The sequence below is a fragment of the Vulpes lagopus genome, chromosome 24 (genome assembly GCF_018345385.1).
Source record: "Vulpes lagopus strain Blue_001 chromosome 24, ASM1834538v1, whole genome shotgun sequence".
Lineage (NCBI taxonomy): Eukaryota > Metazoa > Chordata > Mammalia > Carnivora > Canidae > Vulpes > Vulpes lagopus.
The window spans coordinates 11730985-11754338 of NC_054847.1; the positions used below are offsets into that span (position 1 = coordinate 11730985).

The 23354-nt window shown below is 46.2% G+C and overlaps 1 protein-coding gene across 4 annotated transcripts in view; it reads left to right on the forward strand.

Annotated features, from left to right (window-relative positions):
- Positions 1-22970, forward strand: part of CCDC93 (coiled-coil domain containing 93) — a 95994-nt gene extending 73024 nt beyond the window's left edge. For all 4 annotated transcript variants that reach the window (XM_041739458.1, XM_041739459.1, XM_041739460.1 and 1 more), the window contains 6 exons: positions 590-698; positions 4382-4464; positions 6756-6793; positions 8169-8253; positions 12520-12633; positions 17898-22970. In XM_041739458.1, the coding sequence (XP_041595392.1) occupies positions 590-698; positions 4382-4464; positions 6756-6793; positions 8169-8253; positions 12520-12633; positions 17898-17951 (483 nt within the window). In that variant the 3' untranslated portion in view covers positions 17952-22970. The remainder of the gene's footprint in view (positions 1-589; positions 699-4381; positions 4465-6755; positions 6794-8168; positions 8254-12519; positions 12634-17897) is intronic.
- Positions 22971-23354: the final 384 nt, after the last annotated feature.

Below are 23354 nucleotides of genomic sequence, written 5' to 3' on the forward strand. Positions count from 1 at the left end.
GCCCACTAGTCCTGGCCCATGACTATCAGCAGCAAGTGGTGTGAGCTCAGCCACACCATACTGCTCTGCCGCCACAGGTGCCATCAGTGGCCAGTTTGGTTGCTGTACACCCCTGGTCCATGGTAGGGCAAAAGTGCTAGAAAGGTGCTATAGGAGTAAGTAGGAGTTTTTCAATAGGTGAAGGAATTTGGAATTTCTATGGAAGCAGCAGGATGGCATCAGTTCCTAGTCACCTGGGAGGCCTTCTTTTTCATTTCCGTCCCCACCTGGTAACGGCAGAATCAGCTACTCTAGCGTCCTTTGGAGTTGAGGGCTGTCCATAGAAGCCCTTCCCGCTTAGAGTCATCCTTCCCTAGCTGTTCATTTGCCGCCCTCTCTGGTTCTGCTTCATAGCCACACACACCTCCTCCCTGTGTTTCAAAGTGGGAGGAGTGCTTCAGAATCTGAGATGGGGACCTCAAGCCAACAGCAGATCTTTGGGGTATGTGGTTGTGCTCAGAAGGAAGTGGGGAGCAGTATTTTGGCCCCCCTGAGAACATGTGAGACATTTTACCAAATACAATTGTCTCCCCCTTTCTTTTGCATTTAGGCTCGAAGAAATCGAGAAATAGCAATTTTGCATCGAAAGATTGATGAAGTACCCAGCCGAGCTGAGCTAATACAGTATCAGAAGAGATTTATTGAACTCTACCGCCAGAGTAGGTGCATCAGCCACAAACACTCTTGAGACTGGTCCTGGGAGGCACAGGAGGCGGGGGTTCCTCCCACGTAAGCGTGGTGGATTGTGCATCGTAGCACAGTTGCTGAAAGCCACCACCAGAAGGGGCTCCCTGTCATCATCAGGCACACTAGGTGCTCATTCCACACAGCGCACTAAGTGACCCTTTACCCCAGGAGCAGTGCTGGGGTGCCCTGCTGCCCTCCCTGTAGACATACTGAGCTAAGTGAGCTCTTAGCATAATGTTTCAAACCCGCCCTCTTCCTGGGCAACCATTTGGCTCACTGAGCTCCCCATCCACTTTCCACCCTCACACAGGACTGAGCATGAGCACTCCATGTTGTAGCATCTCTGGATCAATCCTCATTCATTGTTCTTCTGTATGAACTTTCTTGCCCATGTGGTCCTTGACTTGGACAGCACTGTAATCCAGGACCAGGCCTCCCTCAGCCTAAATCAGTGAGCTCGTCTTGTCGGGTTCACCATGGCTCTCAAAGTTGTCATTGTTTCTCTGTTCCCACTGCTGTTGTGATAGCTGTGCTTACTGTGTCATAGCTCAGTTGAATAACCATTAGCTGGTCTGTATTGCCTTGTCCCTCACCCACCAGCCTGTCATGTTCTCTCTCTCTGCTGACCAGTCTTCAGGAGCTCCCCAGGCCTACCAAAGAAAATATCTCCTTATTAGCTCCAGAACCTCCCCAATCTAAGTGGCCTGCCTGGAGGCACCCTTTCCTTCTCTGAGCCCACATTTCAGCTTCCCCAGTCCACACACTAGCCCTCGTCACACCATGTACTTTGACATACATCTTAGGCCTTGACTCCTCTCGATACCTGTGCTTGGGACCCCTTCTCAACTCTGTCAGACCCAACTCAGATCTAGTCTGTAAACAGGTCCTAGACTACCACCCCTTCTTCTAGGTTCCCACTCGTGCATATGCCCTGAGTACCTCCAACTCAACAGATACAAAACTAAATTCAGCCTCCCTACTCCATTTATCCTCTTGGTCACGGGGATCACTGTCTAGCTGCTCTTCTGGTTCTTTTTGCAAGTAATGGTCAGGTCCGTTTCTTCTGGACTACTGCTATAGCCACCTTCTCATCATGGCCCAGAGTCTGCACTCTTGTCTGAAACGTCTTTTTCAAACAGAAGTTTGATCATTTTACACTCTTGCTTTAAAAGCTTTAATGTTTGGTAGCTCTCCATAACTTGTTGGATGATCTTCAGAATTCTGATGACACTGATCAGAGTCTTGCATCAGGCAGGCCAGCTTCCCTGGCACTTCCTCAGCGCCTCACCCCTCTCGTGATGACATCTGCATTTTGGCCTGTCAGCTGGTCCCCAGGTCCAGAATGCCACTGTCCTACAATTCCACGTGTCAGACTCCATCAATTCTTCCAAAATCCCCCTTAGATTTTGCCTTGGGCTCTTGGCCTCTCCAACATCCTTCCTGGCTCAAGCCAGAGCAGTATCCTTACTCTGGTTGGAGTCATGCTTCCTTTCACACCTACTCCCATCCTGATGTTTTATACAGCCCTGGAGCTTGACTCAGATGGTGAGAGGCAGGTATCAACTGTGGCAGCTTCCCATAAGAAAATAATTTCTGCCTTTAGGGATCCCTGGGTGGCGCAGCGGTTTAGCGCCTGTCTTTGGCCCAGGGCGCAGTCCTGGAGACCCGGGATCGAATCCCACGTCAGGCTCCCGGTGCATGGAGCCTGCTTCTCCCTCTGCCTGTGTCTCTGCCTCTCTCTCTCTCTCTCTCTCTCTCTCTGTAACTATCATAAATAATAAATAAATAAATAAATAAAATAAATAAATAAAACTTTAAAAAAATAATAATAATAATTTCTGCCTTTACTTAAATTTTTCCCCTTAGTTCTATATTCCTGCTACTTTCCAGCTTTTAACAGTAATGATGTTTTGCATCTGTATATTTCACAGTAAATTTGACACATGTTTAAGTCCTTTTGACAGGACATTTTTACACCAAAGAAATCTTAAGTTACACCAAAATATCTATATCATTTTCATTATTATTGTTGGCAAATATTTTCAGCCCCCACCCAGTCCTTGATCTGGATAGAGGAAGGGTGACAGGCACATTCCTGAGTAGCAAAACTAAAGATTGATTGATGGCAGTGATTTTCAACCTTGGCTATATATTGTAATCACCCGACCCCACCTCCAGAAAAAAATCTCATTTAATTGGTCATGAGATTTTAAAAACTCCCAGGCTATTCTGTGTTTCAGCCGGGCTTAAAATCCACTGTTCTAAAGCTAATATTTTATATTGAGTAGTTCATGTAGTGATTTTTATACAAATCAGACATTTTGATATGGGAAACATTTTAAACTATTGTCTCAAAATACCTGAATCAGGTTATTAATTTCTGTTACCAGATGTGTACAGCAGTACTGTCAGCCCCCACCCGTCTTTGAGCTGCACTGCTGGGGGAGACACAGTATCACTAGGTAGTAAAATTAAAAGTTGGCTGATTAAAGAGTCAGGTTTATTTTTTTTTTTTAATTTTTTTATTTATGATAGTCACAGAGAGAGAGAGAGAGGCAGAGACATAGGCAGAGGGAGAAGCAGGCTCCATGCACCGGGAGCCCGATGTGGGATTCGATCCCGGGTCTCCAGGATCGCGCCCTGGGCCAAAGGCAGGCACCAAACCGCTGCGCCACCCAGGGATCCCAAGAGTCAGGTTTAAATGTTAGTGGAAGTTGCCCAAGGAAACTACAATGCCCACTGCTTCTCTCCTCCCCAACTCCTGCTGCTCCAGAGGGAACCTGTGTTCAGGGAGCAAGAGCCACTGGGAAAGCAGATCCCCCTGTTGTCTGGACAGTGCCTTTTGACCATTAGACATCAGGATCTTTGGCTACAGCTAAAATGAAGGGCTCAGTTTAGGCCCAAAGCCTGATTATGAATCCAGGTCTTGGGATTTTTACCTGCCTCCGTATGTTAAGAGAATTCAGAGCCATGAGGGAGACATATAGGCTCAGAGCCAAGTGGGGCCACTCAGGCATCCAGCCACACAGCAGGAAAGACAAGCTAGCTGCCCCCCCATTGACAATGTCCTCTGGTGAATATGGCCCAGTCCCACTCTGTGAATGGGGTGCTTTCCCCCTAAGTCATTCTATAAGGAAAAGTGAAGAAAAAGGTGGATGGAGAATAATTTTATAGAAGAATTTTATAGGAAAGGATGTTGGGTGCCTGGTAAATAAGACGTTCTCCCTTAGCCATATGCACAGAAATGGGGAGAAAATTCACACTTATTAGGCACATATTCTGCCCTAGGTTGGGCATGTTATTCATCCAGTAGATATTTTGGAGGGCCTGCTGTCTAGGCATGTGCAAAGCATAGGGATTACAAAAGGGAATAGGCTGTGGCTCCTGTTCATGAGATGGAGTGAGGAAGAAGGAAGACAAGCAGGAAGAAGTGACATGGTGGCTTCCTCATCCTTGCCACCTCCACCCCCAACCCCCAGGATGTCTCACCTGAGAAACCCACCTGTCCCACATGCTGACAAATTCCTTTAGTCTCTCATCCCGGCTGGGCCAGTCAGTGGGGCCAGTCCTGTGGGTGGGCCTCCTGGGGCAGTAGAAGCTTAAGATTGTTCTGATCCATTTTCTTATTCGTGTGTTGATGTCTTTGCATTTACAGTTTCAGCAGTGCACAAAGAAACCAAGCAGTTCTTCACTTTATATAATACTCTGGATGATAAAAAGGTTTATTTGGAAAAAGAGGTAAGAACCTGTATAAGAAGAAAATAATCAGATGAGCAGATACCAGGGCCACTGATCCCAGGAAGTTTAGAGAAACAGTGTCTAGGATGTAATCAGGTATAAGTGCAAGAAGTGCCTGCTGTGTGCCCAGTGCTGGGTCACAAAGTTAGAGTAAGAGACACCTCAGGGCTGCCGTAGCACAGTTGCATGGGCTGACATGGGACTAATAATGGACAGCTGTTCCATGGTGCCTGTGAGGAAGGACATCTAGAAAGCAACACAGGTGCACATGGAGAGGATGTGGGTGGTGAAATTTTAGTTTGAGTTTGTTGTTTTTTTTTAATAATAGTGCATTATTTTTCACATTTGGATAAATTATTTTTTTGACAGAGAGAGAGAGCATGAACAGGGAGAGGGGCATAATGTGGGGTTTGATCCCAGGACCCCGGGATTATGACCTGAGTGGAAGGCAGACATTTAACCAACTGAGCCACCCAGGTGCCCCTAGTTTGAGTTTTAAAGGAAGGAAAGAACCAGCTAAGTAAAATAGAGGTGGCAGGCTTATTCTAGTTGACATGGAGAAACTAGCTATTTAATCAGCCTCAGCCAACAGGAGTGAAAGGGGTTGCCCTGGGTACTCACACCTTCTCCGCATTACTCTGACACTCAGGTTACATACACTCATGATTCAGGACTCCCTCACTTCGACGACAAATGATTGGAGCAGGGTGTGCAACTATGTTTTAAGGAGAAAAAAAAGGGAAAAAAAAGGAACGATACGGTCTTTACAGTAGCACACTGGAACAGAGAGAGCATGTGCTTTCGAGTCAGACAGATTTGGGTTTTATTCTGGCCATATTTTCTGTACCTGTAAAGAGGGCATCACACTCGCTCTATATATGATATGATGGAGACAGAATGGGAAATGATGGTGAAGGTCACTGTGTCTGGTTGCTCCCTGCACATATTAGTCCTGCCTACCCCCCCACGTCAAGGTCAACAGAATTTGTTTCCATTTCATCATCACCTTGCAGCCTGCACTGATCACCCTCTTAATGAGAACAGTACCGCAGGTGTGTCTTTTACCTGCCCTCCCCCTGCCGCCAAATAGAGGCATGTGTAATTAGCATCACCGTTATTGGCTATTGTCCATCAAACCAGATCAATCTGTGTTTTCCTAGAGGACACTTCTTGAGGGGGGCATTGAGATCTGTTTTTCTCTATGCCTGAGGTCTTACACAGTGATGGGCATTTGATAAATGCCCATTTATCAAGCATTTGATAAATATTTGAATATATGAGTTGAGCACATTTGGTAGGATTTACATCAGACCCCGGGGGCATAGCTCTGCCAAACACAGTGGCTGTGGGATCTTTCTGCCTAGTGAGAGGAAGCCAGCCAACCCTCACTTAGCAACAGGCCAGCCCCTTCCAAGAAAGCCCATCACCTGCCTTCCTCAGTAGTGTTTAAAGTTGTCACATTCTTTTAAAAACAAAGAGTATGCAGGGGGAGGTAGGAGCTTTTGATTACAAGCCATATTAACATAGAACTTTGCATTTGGATAAATTATGCCTTTTATTCCAAATGCATTTATACCAGTGCTATTTTAGCTTTCAATCATCCCTGTGGTGTCCTAAGGACAAGAATATCATTTCCATGTTACAGACTGAGGTCCAAGTAGGGTAAATGACAAGCTGAATTAGTGACACAGCCAGAAAGAAGATCTGGGTTTTTAGAGTCCGAACTCAGAGCCCTTCCCTGAACTATATCACTGGGGCAGAGAAGGGTCCGCCTGTGCAGGCTAAGGCATTCTCCATGGGAGAGTTCTCCCCATGGGGCCTTGAATGATGCATTCCCATGCAGGTCCTCAGAGCCGCCCCACGGCTGGCCACATTAGGAAGTAACAGGATGGGCATGGTGTCCTCGCTCTCCCCCACAACTGGCCCTCTGTTAATCTGATAGCCCTGAAAACAAAGTACACTTTTGGTGAGGAAACAAGAACTGGTGGCAGCTGCCCAAAGGACCCTAATGTTAGCTGAGTGTCTTCTCATATGGAATTTTGGCCCTTCTAGGGGCCCTCTTCCTACATTCCTGGGGTCATGGGTTGTCAGAAGGTCGATGCTCTGGGAAAAACCGTGGGGCTAAGAGCATGCTGCTCTTTTTCTCACGTTCTTTCATCTCTGTAAACAAGGTGTGCTGCTTTCAGAAGCAGTGTCCAGAGACAAGACAGCTTTGCAGTGTTTGGAGCCACACATAGATCTTTCATCCTTTTGCTTACAGTTTTTCCTTTTTTTTCCCCTTTCTTCTTCAGATTAGCTTGCTGAACTCAATTCATGAGAACTTCTCACAGTAAGTACTAGCAGTCCTCCTTCCCGTCAGTACCTTGGTGTACCCTGCACTGTGCTTTTGGCTCACCTTCATGTTAGGGAAGGAGTACAAGGAGTGAGACGGTGCTAGATATGTGGTCTTTACACTCTCACTCTTACTGCCAAGTACACATGTGTCTTGGTTTACACGGTCTCTGCATTCTTGCAAAAATAATGGTGGTGTTTGAGTTTGAGAAACACCAAGGAATATCTGGGGGAAAAAAGTTAACTTTGAAGTAATTTGACTGTGCCTCACTACTATAAACTCTTTGTATATTACTTCTGTCTTGTTAGGATTAGATTACTACCATTAGTTCTTAAGCACATAGAGATGCTTTATGATTTAGATAATGAAATAATCTAATTTTCAAAAAGATTTTTTTAAATCTAATGATAGATTTTGTATTTAAGTCAATGTGCATCTTTTACTTTATTCATATAAGAATTCATTTTCTCCAAAAATTGTATGGCAGGGCCCTGTTGTACCCAGGTCATACCAGCCCTCAAGCATGCTCAGTGGCCTACTCCCCTTCCAGGAGCCCCAAGGCTTGCTGTCTATACAAACCTTTCTGATCCCCTGGCAAGTGATCAATGACTAAGATCTGAATGGATTACAAACTCTAAATGTTAGGCCTTGTTTCTAACTCAAAACAGACCAAAAAAGCCATAACTTCCTGATAAGAATCAGATTCAATTAGTGACTTATAACCCTGTGACATTTCTCTAAATGGTACCTTCATCATCATTCCTGATAATTGAGAAAGGCTGCGGTGTTTGAGTGGTTTTGTGATGAGTTCTCTCTATCAGCCTCTGGAATAATTCTCAATCCCTGTATCTGAGTGCTCTGATCCTTCTGGTGCGATTCCCATTGCACAATAGGAAGTGAAAGGAGCAATTTTCAGACATCAGGAAATCCACTCATTTAGCTGCTGCTTTTAGGAACAGGACCAGGTTTCCTGACCCTGGTTTTAGGAAAAGCTCAGAATATTTCTACCAGTCTTGAGCAGTGTCTCCAAATCCTCACATTTCTAGAAACCTAAATGGGAGATTCATTTCTTAGGCAGTGCATGTCATCATCAAAGCAAGAAGTGTTTTTTTTTATTTTAATAACATTTTGTTTTGCTTTAAGAAAATACGTATTACTTAAGCAAATTGCAGAGAAAATGGGAGAAAAGATTAGTATTCAGTTATGAAATGAAGCTAATTGTCGTGTGTCCCATGGATTTAGAATCCCTAACTGCCTGGGACCCAAGGGCCCCCAGGAGTCCACCATGTCTCAAAAAAGCAGACTCCTTGATGCCTCCCCCTTCTTCAGCGTCCTCCATGCTAGGTTTCACTCTGCCGTATTTTCCTTTCAGAGCCATGGCCTCCCCTACTGCCCGGGACCAGTTTTTACGTCAGATGGAACAGATCGTAGAAGGAATTAAGCAGAGCAGAATGAAGGTGAGAGGGCTTGTTTTCTATAGTGCAACCAGGACCTCATACTGGTTTTGGAGAAGACCTTGGGAAGGATAGGCTTCTTCTGCTTGTCTTAGTAATGTGTTCCCAGTCCAGAAGACACATCTTCAGTGTCTATAGTGTGGGTTCCCAGCATACCTCTGACCCTGCAATGGCCAGCACCAGATCCACAGCCTGGTGGTTTAAAGGCAGCTTTTAACAGTAGCCCCAGTGGATTGAACACCTGCTGTGGGCCAAGCATGGTGCTGGTCCTCCTAGAAGCTTTTCTAAATGAGTAGTTTATCCCTGTTATATAGATGAGGAAGCCAGCTTTCACCAGCAGGCTTTCCCTCTTTCCCACAATCTCTTCTTCACTGGATCTTTGGTTCCTGAAATTCTACCATTCATTCCTTAGGATCTTGAGAACATTTTAGGTTTCAGGAATCCTCTATAAAAAATGCAAATAATTGTCGAAGTGAATTCCAAAGTAAGAGGATATTATGCCTCAGAAGTCAAAAGAGAAAAGAAGAATCAATAAGCATTGTGGGAGTTCCAGAGATAGCCTTACAGAGAATCATTCAGCAAAGAGTTTTCATCACTTTGTGACTCTGCACTTGGGCCATCTTCACAGTAGCAAAGAAGATTCAGACTCTAGAAACCAGACATAGCCATGGTTTTCTACTGTTATAATCAGATGAGTCCTCACTAATATTTCCAAATCTCTTACGTTTGATCCCTTTAAAAAATGGATCACACCAGAGTGGTCCTCAGGCCTGGCAGTAAAACCTTCTGAGGACTCAGGGCAGCTTCTCTCAGGAGCTGGAGCAGAGTGGTACAGTGAGTGACACCAGAGTGTAAACACACGAAGGATTTGTCCGTCATAAAAACCCACTCACAAGAGGCAAACATTCAAGCTGCCTATAATCTCATCTCACAGGAGATGAACTAAGGGCAAAAGCTGTTTCTATCCCTTCCCTTGTAGAAAATATTAATCTCTCCATTAATGACTTCAATAAAATGATGTCAGTGGGGCAAAAAAAAAATTACCACCAGTGACAAGACTATTCAGCCCCCAAAATGAAAGCAGTCCTAAGGCAGCACCTGACCTACTTGCACATGTGCATCTGCCCAAGGCAGGACAGGCCCTTCTTGATGGTCTAGGTAAGGGTATAGTGAAGGAGGACGACAACAGAGAACCTAGTCTGCAGGCTTTTACAGCCCCGATCTCAGTGTGATGGACCTTTCTACCTTGCCATCCTGCCATTATGTTCCTCCTAGGGGAGGCGCTCAGGCTCGAGGCCCCAGCACGGACCCCGACGCGGGGCTCAACCTCACAACCCCAAGATCATGACCTGAGCCAAAATCAAGAGACAGTGGCTTAACTGACTGAGCCACACAAACACCCCATAGAGCTGCTCTTGTCCATACTAAAGAACACTAGGAATTTATTGAGGGTTTTTTTTCCTTTGGCTTTCCCTTCCTGTTACGAGGAGATACATTCCTATGGAAGGAAGTGGACGTAATCCCTTCATTCATGTGTGCATGGCCAGGGCGAACCTGGCACCTGACTCATGGTGGGCTTCCAAGAACTGTTTGCTGAGTGAATAAATTCATTCAGTTGACTGCAAAGATAGTTCTGAAAGAGGGGTCCTGGTCAGGTTTGAATATTGGCTGGCACTTCAAATGTAAGAAGTCTGTCTTTGCAGAACAACATTCATTTGAATGCATGTCTTTTGCTATCTTTAAAAAACCACAGCCTTCCCTAAATGGATGCCACGATGGTTCCTGCTCAGAGTATATGTGGCATGGGAGCCTGTGTCCTCAAAGAGCACACACATCTCCAGAACTGGCGGTGGCAAGGTGTACATAGAGTAGATCATAGACTGACAGTGTGTACAAGCAATAGAAAAGGTGTTATGGTGCATAGAAGGGTTTCTGAGTGAAGAGAGACTCACATACTGGAAGGCATTTTGACCTCATCCTGAAGACATGAAGTCTCTGGAGCTCTGGAATACTAAGGGCGAGTGCTCAGCAAAAGAATCTGGGGTTCCTGACCTAGAGTGTGAAGTGGATTAAACAAGGAGTGGGAACGGTGGGCCTGTATAGGGGGTTGCTAGAACAGTGTGAAAATAAAACTCAGACCTGAGAATCAGCGCCTGATTCTGAGAGTGAAGGGGACTCTTAGTACTTCTTACCAGGTACATTGTAGGGTGTCCAGTGTGAAGATAAAACAGTCTTTATTGAGTAGCTACCATAAACCAAGTGATGTGTCATTCACTTAACATTTAATATCATATATACCTTGTAACCTGTAATCTAGGTGATATTATCCTTATTTTGCAAATAGGCGACTTGTCATTCGAAAAGATTTTAAAAGTCTTTCCAGGGATACACAGTGAGTGACTGAAGTAGGATTTGAACCCAGGCCTTTCTGGCCTCAAGCTCAGTTCTTTGCAGGGTTGCTCTGCCACCTTCCATGGTGGGTCCTGGAGATGTTCAAATTAAATTTATTGAAGTACCTTGTTTATATCACTAAGACATAGTCAGTCATGGCCAGATTTTCTGCTGGAGGACAGAGCAGGAAGGAAAGGTCTGAGATCCATCAGCCAGGCTCTGCTACTTAAGAGGTACGGACTCAGCAGTGAGATCCCACCCAGCGCAGCACAAAATGTTCCTAGCAGCTGTGGGAAGTGGCGTACAGGAAGTAACAGCAGTGGGCATTGTGGCAGGAACCTTAGTCATGTGGACAGTATCAGGAAGCCTGCCAGACAGGAGCAGTGCCGACCACTAAGCCAGGGGTGAGTGTAGGATGGGCCTAGCCAGAGTCCCCAGAGAGGCAGGCAGGTTATCAGATTCCAGACATGGGCACAGACATGTGACAGGTGTCCGTGTTCAGACCTGTGGAAAGAAGAGAGCCAGAGGGTATCAGGATTAGGTCACCAGGTGATTTAGGAGCTAGATGCACAGTCAGGAGTAGACCAGGCAGACAAATGTCCTTATGGGATGGGCTTTCCCCTCAGCCAGGCTGGGATAGGGTGTGGGGGCACCAGGGTGCAGTTCACCAGGTGATCAACCCATGGCCTGGAGAGGGGGACAACTTGAATACAGTGCAGCCAGTTGAACTTTAACCTGTATTTACTGGGCAATCCCTTCCAACATGTAACTCGGAAGCACCACGCAAGCATCAGTAGACCAGCGATTTCATCCAGCTCTTGAGCACGTGCTGCAAGCCAGGCACCTGCTGGCCACCACAGCTTTCTGCTCTCACCATCTGGGTGATGCTTTCATGTGCTTCTGGAGATAGTGCACAAACCACTGCCCGAATGTCACCTCCTCAGAGAGCCCTCCCTGACCATCTGGTCTGAAGAGGTCATGCATCCACCCTCCTCTCTATCACCAAACCCTGTCATTCTCTTCACAGAAGCAATCACCAGTAGAAGTTTGCACACAGAGCTCGTTGTGTGAAGTGCTTGGTTAGCATCAGCCCCTCTGGCATGCTCCCTCCATGGGAGCAGTAACATTGCCTCATCACCATCACATTTAGTCCTCAGGGTGTCCACACAATATTTGTTGAAAGACTAAGCTGTTAGGTACCTCAGGAATGTCTCTTTAACCCAAATCCAACCTTTATTTATGAGGTCACCATCCTGGAAACAACCTAAATTGTCCACCATTAGAAAGATGGGTAAGCAGTATGATTGGGAATATGGTAGAGTGTTTTTAAGTTTTGACTGTAGAAAGTATACAATAGCATAGAAATACTTGTTAAGTGAAAGAGAACTCAGTTATTTACATAGGAGTTTTCTAATCTCAACACAATTAACATTTTTGGACCAGATGACACCTTATCATGTGGGATCTGTCCTCTACATTGTAGAATGTTTAGCAGCATCCCTGGCCCTTATTAGAAGGTACCTGTAGCACCCTCTCCTCACAGTGGTGGCCATCTAATCCATCCCCAGACATTGCCTCATGCCCTTTGGGGGCAAAATAGCCCCTGGTTGAGAACCACCAGCCTGTTGATTGTGAAATGGTAAACACACACACACAAGTGGGACAGTTAGTGTGCAATGCAGAATTCCTGAGTAAATTAGAGAAGCCTCTATGTAATATCATGCAAATAAATAGGCCAGTCTCAGAAATGATGTACAGAAGAGAAATGCTGGAAGGAAGTCCATGATTATATTGGTAATAGTCGCCTTTTGGGTGTGGCCAGCAGTCCTTGATCACAACATGCCCCTTTCCTCATCATTTCCTAAAATGTTTCAACAGATGGAAAAGAAGAAGCAAGAGAACAAAATGAGAAGAGATCAGTTGAACGACCAGTACTTGGAACTGTTAGAAAAACAGAGGCTGTACTTTAAGACTGTGAAGGAGTTCAAGGAGGTAAGGAGGATGATGGGGCTGGGCATATAAGGCTGTGGGAGGATTTGTGTTCATCCAAGATGAGCCTTTCAAAACCGGAGTGATTCCCTGGTTTTCCACTGGTCTGTACGTGGGGAAACAGCAGGTTGGCAGTGTGATCTGACCATAAAGTGTGGCATGTCGGTAGTTCAGGACTGCGTGGTTCAGTGGCCCATCTCAAGTCCCGAATTGAGGGTTCTAAGAGACATCACGTCTTATTTTCATTCACCTGACATTTAGTAAGCATTAGTAAACTCACAAATAAAATAGCATCAAAGGCCACCTGGAAATAACATTCGTTACATATTCAGATCTGAAATTCTCCCTCCCTCCATCTGAGGTGGGGGTTGGGCCTTGAGAAGCCGGTGGGAGGAATGAACTCTGAGCATGAGGAGCTGGGTCTGAACCCTGCCTTTACCGCTTACCAGCTGTGCACTTTGGGCAGTAACAAAACCCCCCAAACATGTTTCCTTGTTGTTGAGATCTGCTGGGCCAGTGAGGGATGAGAGCATCTAGCACTGCGTCTCACTCCTCTGACACCCTACACTCACTGAATTGTGTTTGTCCTGGCCTTTTCTGCATTTGGGCAAAGTTACTCTGTATGGGTCAGGAAAGAGAAGTGCTCTCTTCTTGAGATTTTCCAGAAAGAAGACTTCATTTTGTCATTTACTAGGATATTGGCAACTTCATTTTCAGGAATTCCTTCCCCATTTCCAGGCCAAATCCATGTGATCTCAGTGAGTGTAGAGATTGCTGAGCATAGAGGAGCTAGAGGTGTAGGTTGTATCCAGGTGTTTGATCTACAGAATAAAATAGGATCTCTTCATACCAATAATTTTATTCCTGTGTACATTTTTTAAGGTTATATTTATCTGAGAGAGATAGCATGAGCAGGGAGGAGGGGCAAGGGGAGAGAGAGAAGCAGACTCCCACTGAGCAGGGGGCCCCATGTGGGGCTCCATCCCAGGATCCCGGGATCATGACCTGAACTGAAGGCAGACACTTAACTGAGCCATTGAGGCGCCCTATTCCTGTCTACTTTTAAAGACTTTTTTCCCTTCTTTTCTTCTCTATTTTCCTTTCCTACTTCTCCTCCCCCCCCCTTTTTTTAATTTAACTTTTAGGGGCCACAACCCACAGACATTTCAAAATTCTCACACTTTCCATCAGTGTTATTCCAGCTCCTACCATGCCCCTGGGGATATAGCAGGTTGTTAAACAGACCTGCTTCCTCTGTCAAGGAGCTTGTGTTGTGGTTGGGGAGACAGATAACAAGCTAGGAAACACAAACCCTAGTAAACAAATTAAAAAAAAAAAAAACGAATTTCAGTTTTTGCCAGAGGCGGGGGCACACAAGGAGATGGTATGGTTAGGGGAGGTCTCTGTCGAGTGAGGGCTTGGTCAGGGGCAAAGCAGGAGTGAGAACCTGAGGCCAGGCAGGTGGGAGAGTGACGGGGTGAGGTGCTCGGGGTCTGGGAGCCCCCTGTGGTTAGCAGGGGTTGGAGCTGAAGTTCTGGAAGGGCTAGTGAGCGAGCTGGCAAGGATCAATCAGGACCCACTGTTCCCCAGCAGAGCTCTTTTTTCCCTTTAATGCAAATAACTCAGAAAGAGAAAAGGCCCAGCAGAGAAGAATTAAATGTTGCTTGGACATGCCAGCACTGCCCTTTTGACAGCAGAAACAAAAAGCAGATAAGTTGAGGAGGATAAGTATAAGCTGTCAAATTCAAAGCAAATAAAAGTGAAATGGAAGAGCTCATTCTTGCACTACACGCTCTCAGGGCTGAAGGCTTAAGATGACCTCCAAAGGAAAAGGTTCCTTCAGATGTGTTAAGCATCAAGCTTTCTGTGTTCCTGCCTCCCTGGGGCACAGGGAGGGTCACATCAGAGAAAAAGGGTGGGTCCCTCCTAACGGGCTTGTGTGCTTCGCATGCCTGTTTTCCTTAGTCCAAAACAAGAGGCGGAAAGGGGAATAAATGTTCTTCAGACAACTAAATATATATCATTTAAAAGAGTCACCTTAAAAAAAAGGCTTTTTGGGTTTTTTTTTTTTTTGACATTAAAATTGATAGTATTTATTTACTCTTTTTTTTTTTTTTAACACTTTACTTGGCAAAAATTTAAGATTAGCGGCTGCCCTTCAGTGTTCCAATATCTTAAGCTTTTCCTATTAGCTCCTCTGAGGTAACTTGGCCCCTCTTGGGGCCACTGCAGGTTCAGGAGGAAGTGGCAGTGGAGGCTTGCTGCTCCCCAATTTCCACCCCATTCCTTCAGCCAGAGTAATTCTGTTATTTTGCAGCTTGCAGTACCTGTTAAGATCTCATGTGTCGTAGATCAGTTTGGAAAAGCAGACTTTCATCCCAGGGCAGGATCTTCTTCCAGAACCCTCTCTGTTCTGCTTGCTTTCTTTGCCTCTCCCCAACCTGCCTGGTCTTCTCCTCCTGGGTTCTGAAGTCTCACCATATATCCTGGTCTCTGGCCCTTGTGCTGGCAGCAGTTATTTTTCATGCAGAGCACAGTATCATCGCCCAGAGTGTGGCCCTGGCTACCTTAGCAGTTCCTTCATTGGGTTTGGTCTATTGCACTTTCATTGAGCAACAGTGGTGCTCATCCTGACTCCCTGCCTCCTCTGGTATCAAGACACTGGTTAGAGACACCCAGCCATCTCTGAATTTCCATTAGCTTGCTCATCCCAGCAGGTTTGTTATTAGCAAGTCTGCCAGGGAACAGCACATACTCAGAAACCACTTTAATTGCCACATTACGCTCATTAATGATGTCTCTAAATCACAGTCTCTCATAAGGTCATCAAAGCAAGGTTTAAATTCTAGCCTAGCACTGACAAATGCAGACCATACATTTTCATGAAGCTGACTTTGAGTACCTAATGTCAAGGGGCTGAAGTACCATGTCTGGCACATGGTGGGCCCCATACCGTCTTCAGTAGGAAGAAAACAGAAGCAAGGAGTTTTTTTTCCCATCTATTGTAGAAAGAAATGCTAAAGGACCTTTCCAGTATTTGCTTTAAACAGAGAGTATCATTCTGTGGTTTCCTAAAAGGCCTTCAGTAGATTGTAGGAAACTTAATACCAGGTGACAGCCTGGGATGCCTTTACTGAGAAGTCCAAGCATAATCTCAGCTTTGTGTGATACACAGAATTGTCCCTGCTGGGGACTGTCCCACAGCAGCAATTTGATGCTTCTAAGTTGATTTTGCCACATTTAAAAGTTGAAGTGGATAAGGGAAGGAGGGGAAACTAAGTGGAGAAAAATTAGAGAGGAAGACAAATCATGAGAGACTCCGGACTCTAGGAAACAAACAGATTATGGAAGGGGAGATGGGGGTGGGGTGGGGTGACGCAGTGACTGGGTGATGGGCATTAAGGAGGGAGCATGATGTGATAAACACTGGGTGTTATATGTTGGCAAACTGAATTTAAATTAAAATACATAGCTCCTCCCAATATACATATATATATAAATTAAAGTTGAAGTGGGTGACAAGTAAATGTATTTATTCATCATTTTGTTTTATCTTTTTTATTATGGAAATTTTCAAAAAAATCCACAGAAGTAGAGAAAGTTAGGTTAAAAATAGAATAGTATGACTGTCTTCCTGTTCTTGTTTCATCTTTACCCCCACCTACACTTTGTTTTTGGCTGGAGGTTATCTCCCTAAACAAATCTTAATAACTCACTTTATTTTATTTTCAATAACACATTTTTAAAAAGAAAGCTTTCTTCACTAGTATAACAAACGTTATTCAACTTCTTTCCTTTCCTGCTCCCCCAGGAACAATTAACTGCCTCCCCCTCCAGAAACATGTGCTCAAGAAGTGTCAGAGTACCTTGCTACTGACAATAATTCAACCATACCCCCAGCCCAGAGCCTAGCTATTCTCTGGCTCTGAGGAGAAGGATAAGTACCTACAGGTGAACTGGCACTTAGAAAAAACAGGGTCACTGCAGCCATGAGCCATGACACTGCCAGAAAGAACAAAAGGCCTCCAGAGAGCTAGGAGCACTTAGGCAGGCCCAGGGAGATGGAAACATTGACTTTGGGGGTCTTTGGTGCAGAGGGTTCAAGGCTGGAAGAGTTTCTTCCACACTAAGGGAATCTCCAGGGAAGCATGGCTCCTGGAGGCCTGGCCTCCCTCTCTGGTCTGGGCCCCTCCAGCTTGCCTCTCCAGGCCCTTCCCACTACCACATTCGCCTCTTAGTTTTAACAAGGCTCCGGGTGACATGGCCCAAGGAAGGAGAGGACATTGTTTGCCAGCAGATGGAGGTATCCTAAGATGTCAAGACCAGTGAGAACAAGAGGGAAGGAGGATGCATAATGAGAAGCTTTGGAACATGTTTGTGGGTACAGAGTGATGCAGAGGGGACCTTGTACCACCAGACATCAGATTCCACACACAGGGGCTGGGACCAGCGACCTCCCTCAATAATCTCCCTCAGCACCTGTAGTAGTGGATTGCATACAGCTCATTTTCTTTAAAGATTTTATTTATTTATTTACTTATTTCAGCTCATTTTCTTTAAAGATTGATTTTATTTATTTATTTATGAGAGACAGAGAGAGAGAGGGAGAGACACGGGCAGAGAGAGAAGAAGCAGGGTCTGTGCATGGTGCCCGATGTGGGACTCAATCCTGGGTCTCCAGGATCATGCCCTGAGCTGAAGGCAGACACTCAACCACTGAGCCCCCCAGGGGTCCCACATACAGATCATTTTTTTTTTATATGTATCCCTCACCCAGTCTTCTGTGAGTTTCTTTCTTAAAGCTAAGGATATTCTTGATCTTGACTGTTGTCAGAGTAAGAACTTTGCCATGTGCTCTGCTTGCTGTGTGAACTAGGTCTGCCTTTTGTCACTCCTTTGGCTGCTAGCTTTAAGGACCTTCTCCATCCTTATCATAGTGGTCCAAGATCAGGGCTTAAGTGTCTGCTTGCCGCTTCTGGCCCCTGGAGGATTTTAGTGGTTTCATGAAGTGTTTTGGAATGACGGTGCCTAATCCTCATCCAGTTCTTGGTCTGATAGTCCAGAACCCAACTGTCATTTATGGTGACTTTAGCACTGAAAGGCAGGTGAACCTGTCCCATAAGTTCCATTGTGCTAGTGGCAGCATGGACAGGGCAGGAGGGGGCTAGTTAGTCCATCAGTCGCTGTCCCTCCTGGGATGGGGAAAGGGCCTCAGGTGGGACCTGATGTCACCACCTCCCTGCTTACTTTCTCTGCTTCCTTTCCAGGAGGGCCGCAAGAATGAGGTGCTGCTGTCCAAGGTGAAAGCCAAGGCCTCCTGAAAATCCCTAGACATCAGCGTATGTCATTGATTTTTTTTTTTAACGCCATATAGCAACCCCAAGATGGAGAGAGATGGTTCTGAACACTACAGTAGAGACGCAAGTGTCATAATCTCAACACCTGGATATTTTCTTCCTCCCATCTGCTTCCATTTCATCTCTCTGTTGTTGACGGAATCAGGCGGTGTAAACATGATGGCTTGGATAACATCTGTTCTCCTGTGAAGAAACGCAAGCAGTTTTTATTCTGTATCAGTTCAACTTTTATTTCTCCAGTAACATCACACATATGAAGGTACCTGTATTTGTATGGACTCTCTGAATAAAAAGGAATTCATTTGTTCAGCAGATGTTAATTGAGCAACCAGTGAGAAGTAAGCACTGAGGGAAACAGAGGTATTAAACCCAGGCCCTGCATCTCAGGCATCCAGCAGGTGGCCCGGGGAGCAGAAACAGCCCACTTGACCTCAGAGCTTGGTCGCCTGAGATAGATAGATAGATAGATAGATAGATAGATAGATAGATAGATAGATAATTAGATTTTTTTTAAAGTAAACAAAGGCTTTTAGCTGAATGACCAGCCCATGTGAGTGTTGGTCACGTGGGCCCTTCACTCACCCTTGGTGCCTTTTGTTCCTGGCTCCTTGAGATGCCAGCCAGCAACAAGCATGAAAGCTCAGTGGCTGCCGTTGATTTAATTCTTACACACTACTCGAGTTTCTTTCACCAAAAATTGAAAACCAGGGCCTCATATTGAGGACACCTCCCCAAATGACCCCTTAATATGCCCTCCTTCTCACATGAGTCCCAGCCAAACGTGGGTGGTCTTGTGCATCCCTCCTCATTATGAGCACACCCTTGTGCTCCACATTCTGGACAGGTCATGGACTAAGTGCAGACACAAGACACACACCAGTCAGTGAGGTCCAGGGCAGTATGTGGTAAATGCCAGAGCAACTGGCCATGAGCAGGAACCAGAGGACATTGGAGGAAGAAGAGCAGGGAGGTGTGCAGAAACCCAGGATACTTCGTGGGGGAGGTAGGATTGCAAATGAACGGGGAGTTGCATTTTAATAAACAGAGATAGGTCGGATAAAGTACGACTGTAATTGGAAACTGAAAAGCGCACAGGGAGAGTACCAGCATGCTTGTTGGGTAAGGAGAGGTCAGGCCTGTCTGCAGGAAAGGCAGACTGGAGGCCTCAGGAAATGAGCACCTGGATATGTCCAAACCAGACATGGAGCCCCTCCTGCCCTGGCAGCCCAGGATCTGGCAACACAGCCAGGTTCAGTTAACCCCAGTGTGACGTTTGTGCTTCGTTCTGTGTAAACCTCACACACAGACTGCTCGGCAACCCCTGACCATGACACATAAAAGCTGATGCATGTCAGGCAAATAAGGGCATTTGGTACAGTCATGGGAACATCATGCTCACTTTTAGCTCTCTAATGTCTGCATTAAGTAAATCTGACATGGGCACACCTAAAAAAATCTCATGCCAGATTACCAACAGCCATTGGTTTCTGTGCCCGGGAGCGAGGCCGGTCTGCTGAGCATGGCTGCCCCCAGAGCTGAGAGGAAGCAGCAGTGGTTGAAGTGGTGCTCCCCGTGTGCTCAGCGTGCCCCTCCTGGGCCAGGTACGTCTCCCTCAGCGGCTCCCATGGCCACGGTCATCTGCAGACTGATTTTTGAAAGGAGCCCGTGAAGTTGAAGCTAGTGCTTGCTAGAAAGCAGGTGGCACTCTGAGGGCAAGGGAGGGGACAGCAGTGTGACTACAGAATCTTCCAGGTTCAGGGAAACATCGATGTTTTCTTGTTGAGAAACTCTTAGACCCCACTCCCTAGCAACGTTTTGAGTGGTTATGAAATTGTCTATTTGTCCAAAGGCGGGAGGGAGGAGGAGCGGGTTATATTCTGGGGCTCCGTAGCCCGCCTCTCTGCTATCAGGGAAAGTATGCCGTGACTAATCCAAAGCAACTACTTAATAACCCTTTTTAAAAGTGAGGGATCTATTGGGCTATGTTTGCAAAGTATTTCATTTGATTTGGTTTTGGTATAGGAGTTATCAGAAGATCTCTTTTCCCCTTATAATCCACAAAGCCTAGTACAGATAACAAATTCATTCCTATTCCTTGGACACATCTTAGACTGCCAGAGGCAGTTTTGAGAACTGCATGTTTGCCACAGATGACCTCCGGCGTGGGTGGTGCCTTTGTGAGTAATTAGGACAGCAAGTGTGCCTTATAGTCAGGCCTTACAGGCTGAAGTGATGCCCCAAGGGCCCCCTTCATTTCAGAAGCCACTCAGGAGAGTTCCTCCCAGGACATCTTGTGTGCCCAGAGTATGGCTGGGTATTGGGCTAAGTGCAGAGACTTTTCTGGATTAAAAAAAAAAAAAATGCTTAAGTTACTTTTATGAAATGTGTGCTTCCGGAGGAATGAGGTTTCCCCAGGAAGCCTTTAGCCGCCCCCTCTGTCAGAGTCGTGAGCTTGCTAACATGGCAGCCTTCCCGGGGCCGGCCACCCAGGACCCTAGCACTCTCTGCCAGCATCTGCGTCGGGCACCACCTCCCTGCACGCGTCTCATGGAGTACCCGGGGCAGCCTTGATCTAAACCAAAATCAGAGCTGCTGAGCAGTACAGACTAGTGGACCACAAGGTGTCTAGGAAGACATTTGGATGTATTTCTTCTTGTCCTTGCCCTGGATTCGGTCTCATGGGTCCCTGGGATCAGCTCATTGTACTAGAGTGAGATGCCAAATGTTAGAGAACACTGCCAAGATGAGACGTTGGAGTGAGTTTCCTTTTTGAACAGAGAGGGCAGATTGCAGGTTTGTCGGGCCTGAGTTCTTGTTAGGGTCTCATGTGTATGGTTTTCACTGGGTTCGGTCCATTGCCCATATTCTGTGGGTAGCCACGCCCTGCCAGTGTCTACTGAAGCAGGACCAGAGGCCGGGGGGCTGGTACAGACAGCAGGCCTTGCTCAGGCTGAGGAAGCACTCCTTGGCATGCAGCATAGCTCTTGGGACCTCCCAAACCAGGAGCAGAGGACAGGGCAGTCCTCAGGCAGCCCTCTACTACCTGGCAAAGCACCATCCCCGTGATCTCTGGTTGAATATCGATGGATCACATCTGTAGTGACCAAAGCAGACCTGCCAGAAAAGGCACTATGGACCGTAGGCACGCGGGCTGGTAAACATGGGCCACCTTGATTTCTGTCACCCGGACGTGGCCTTGTCTTGCCCTCTCTACAGGTGACTGGTGTACATGGGAAGTAGATATGCTAGCAATAAACTTTAACAGGTACTTCGGCTGAGGCTGAGGGGCAGTGTTGGTTTGAAGCGTGCTTTGAGGAAGAACAGTAAGGAAGCGCTTACTTGCGTCCGGGGTTGACTTCAAGGTACAAGCACATCTGACTGCACAGCAGTCCAGTGAAGACCCCAGCATGGTGAGGTGCCCATCGTCTGTCTGTGTGCCTGGGCACTAGTCAGGTGGGGTGCCTTATTGGAAGCATCCTTGGAGCCCCCCAGGCCTTCTCTCAGTCCTTTTCCCCAAGTCCAGAGCATTTCTTCTAATAGCACATAGCAACAGGCTGAAAAACACTATGTAAAAAATCATGTTGTCAGGGTCCCCACTCTTCTCATGATAAATGTATAAAAGCGTTGAGGGGATCTGGTAACTGGACTATGGCTCATTTGCCAGTGTGGGAAATACCACGTCGGTTTTCCACATCAGCCTTACATCAGTTCCTCAAATGCGCCGAGCTCACACCTGCCCGTGGCTGTTGTCCTTGCTGCTTCCTGGACCACTGTCCATTTGAGGTCATGGGCAGTGGCTTTCCAGGCAGCCTGACCCGCTACAGACCCACTCGGTGTCTGCCTGCAGCCTCGATCGCACTCTGCCTTCTCTGCTGTTGTCTCCCTTGGTGGCACATGCTGCTGTTTGATCGCTTAGTCCTTTGCGAAGTCTGTTGCCTGCCCAGCCCCCTAGAGTGGAAGTGTAGTGGAAGCAGGGACCTTGCGGTCCCCCCAGAGTCTGGCTCGGGTCGTTGGCCAGCAAATTCTGGTTGGATAAAAGAGCTTCTCTAAATTGCAACTTGCATCTCTGGATTAGCAGAGTTTAGACTGAAACTTTTGTCTGATTTATGCTGTATTTGCATACGGTGGACGGTTTTATTCAGCAGCTTGAGAATCTCTCTGTGTTTGTTATACTCTAACCTCTAAGGTTCAGATGTCAGAGGTGTCAGGGGTCTCAAACCTTTCAAAGAAATCACCTCCCACGTGTGATTTTTCTCCCCAGACAGTGGGAAAGAGAGAGGGAACACGCAGGTGTCAGAGATTAGATCATGTTTTGACTCAAAGTGTGTCATGAACCTAAGGGTAACTTGACGGGTTGAAATGACTCAGCCACATGAAACCAGGAAGTAGGGAGCAGCACTGGGATGTGGTGTTGGCAGAAGTATGAACAGTACAAATCCATGGAGGACAGTTGGATAATATCAATGAAAAGTGCAAATGCACAAGCTTTCTGAGCCAGCAGTGCTGCTTCTAGGAATTGTTTCCATATATGAGGATTTTTACTGCAGCATTATTTGGAATAGCAAAAAGTTGGAAGCTACCACCAACGTAGGACAATGGTTCAATAAATTATTGGTGAATCCATACAATGGGATGTTAAACTTAAAAGAACAGAGTCACACTGTATGTACTGCCATGGGATGATCCCTAAGCTGCATGGTTCTTGGTATAGTAGGGTTGGTTATTAAAAATGGGAAGGGGATGGAGAAAAATGTGTCAGTGGGTGTACACGTGTGTGTATGTGGTGTAGACACGCTCATCTGTCATGCATATCTGCTTGCATATGCCTAGACTGTCTGAGAAGATACACAGGAACCTGACAGCTTTGGTTGCCTCTGCGAAGAGGGGTGGGAATTACTTTTCACTGTATATCTTTTGTACCTTTTGAATTTTATACCATGTACATGTATTATCTATTCAGATAATAAAGTTTTTAAATTTTAATTTGATTTAATTTTCTACAAAATAGAAACATGACAAGATTCTTGTTTGGTAAGTCTGCTTTCCTTAGGAATTTAAAGCCCTATCCCCAAAGTAATTAAATCTCTCCTGTTCTTGGGTCTTGGGGAAAATAGGGAAGGGGAAAGGGGACCGTCCTCCTCTGACAGAACAGCTGTATGGAGATGAAGCAGTGAGGATGGTCCTGCTCTGATTGTGTGCATGTGTTGGGTGGCAGTAAGGCGGCGGGGTGGGGGGGCAGTGGACTGTGAAGTGGCCACACCCCGTAGGGTTGCCCCTCTCTTTTGAGGGTCACAGCACCACCCCTGTTCCTCTGGATTTGAGGTGCAAAAGATCTAGAGACAGTACCCCTGAGCCAAAGTGACTTTC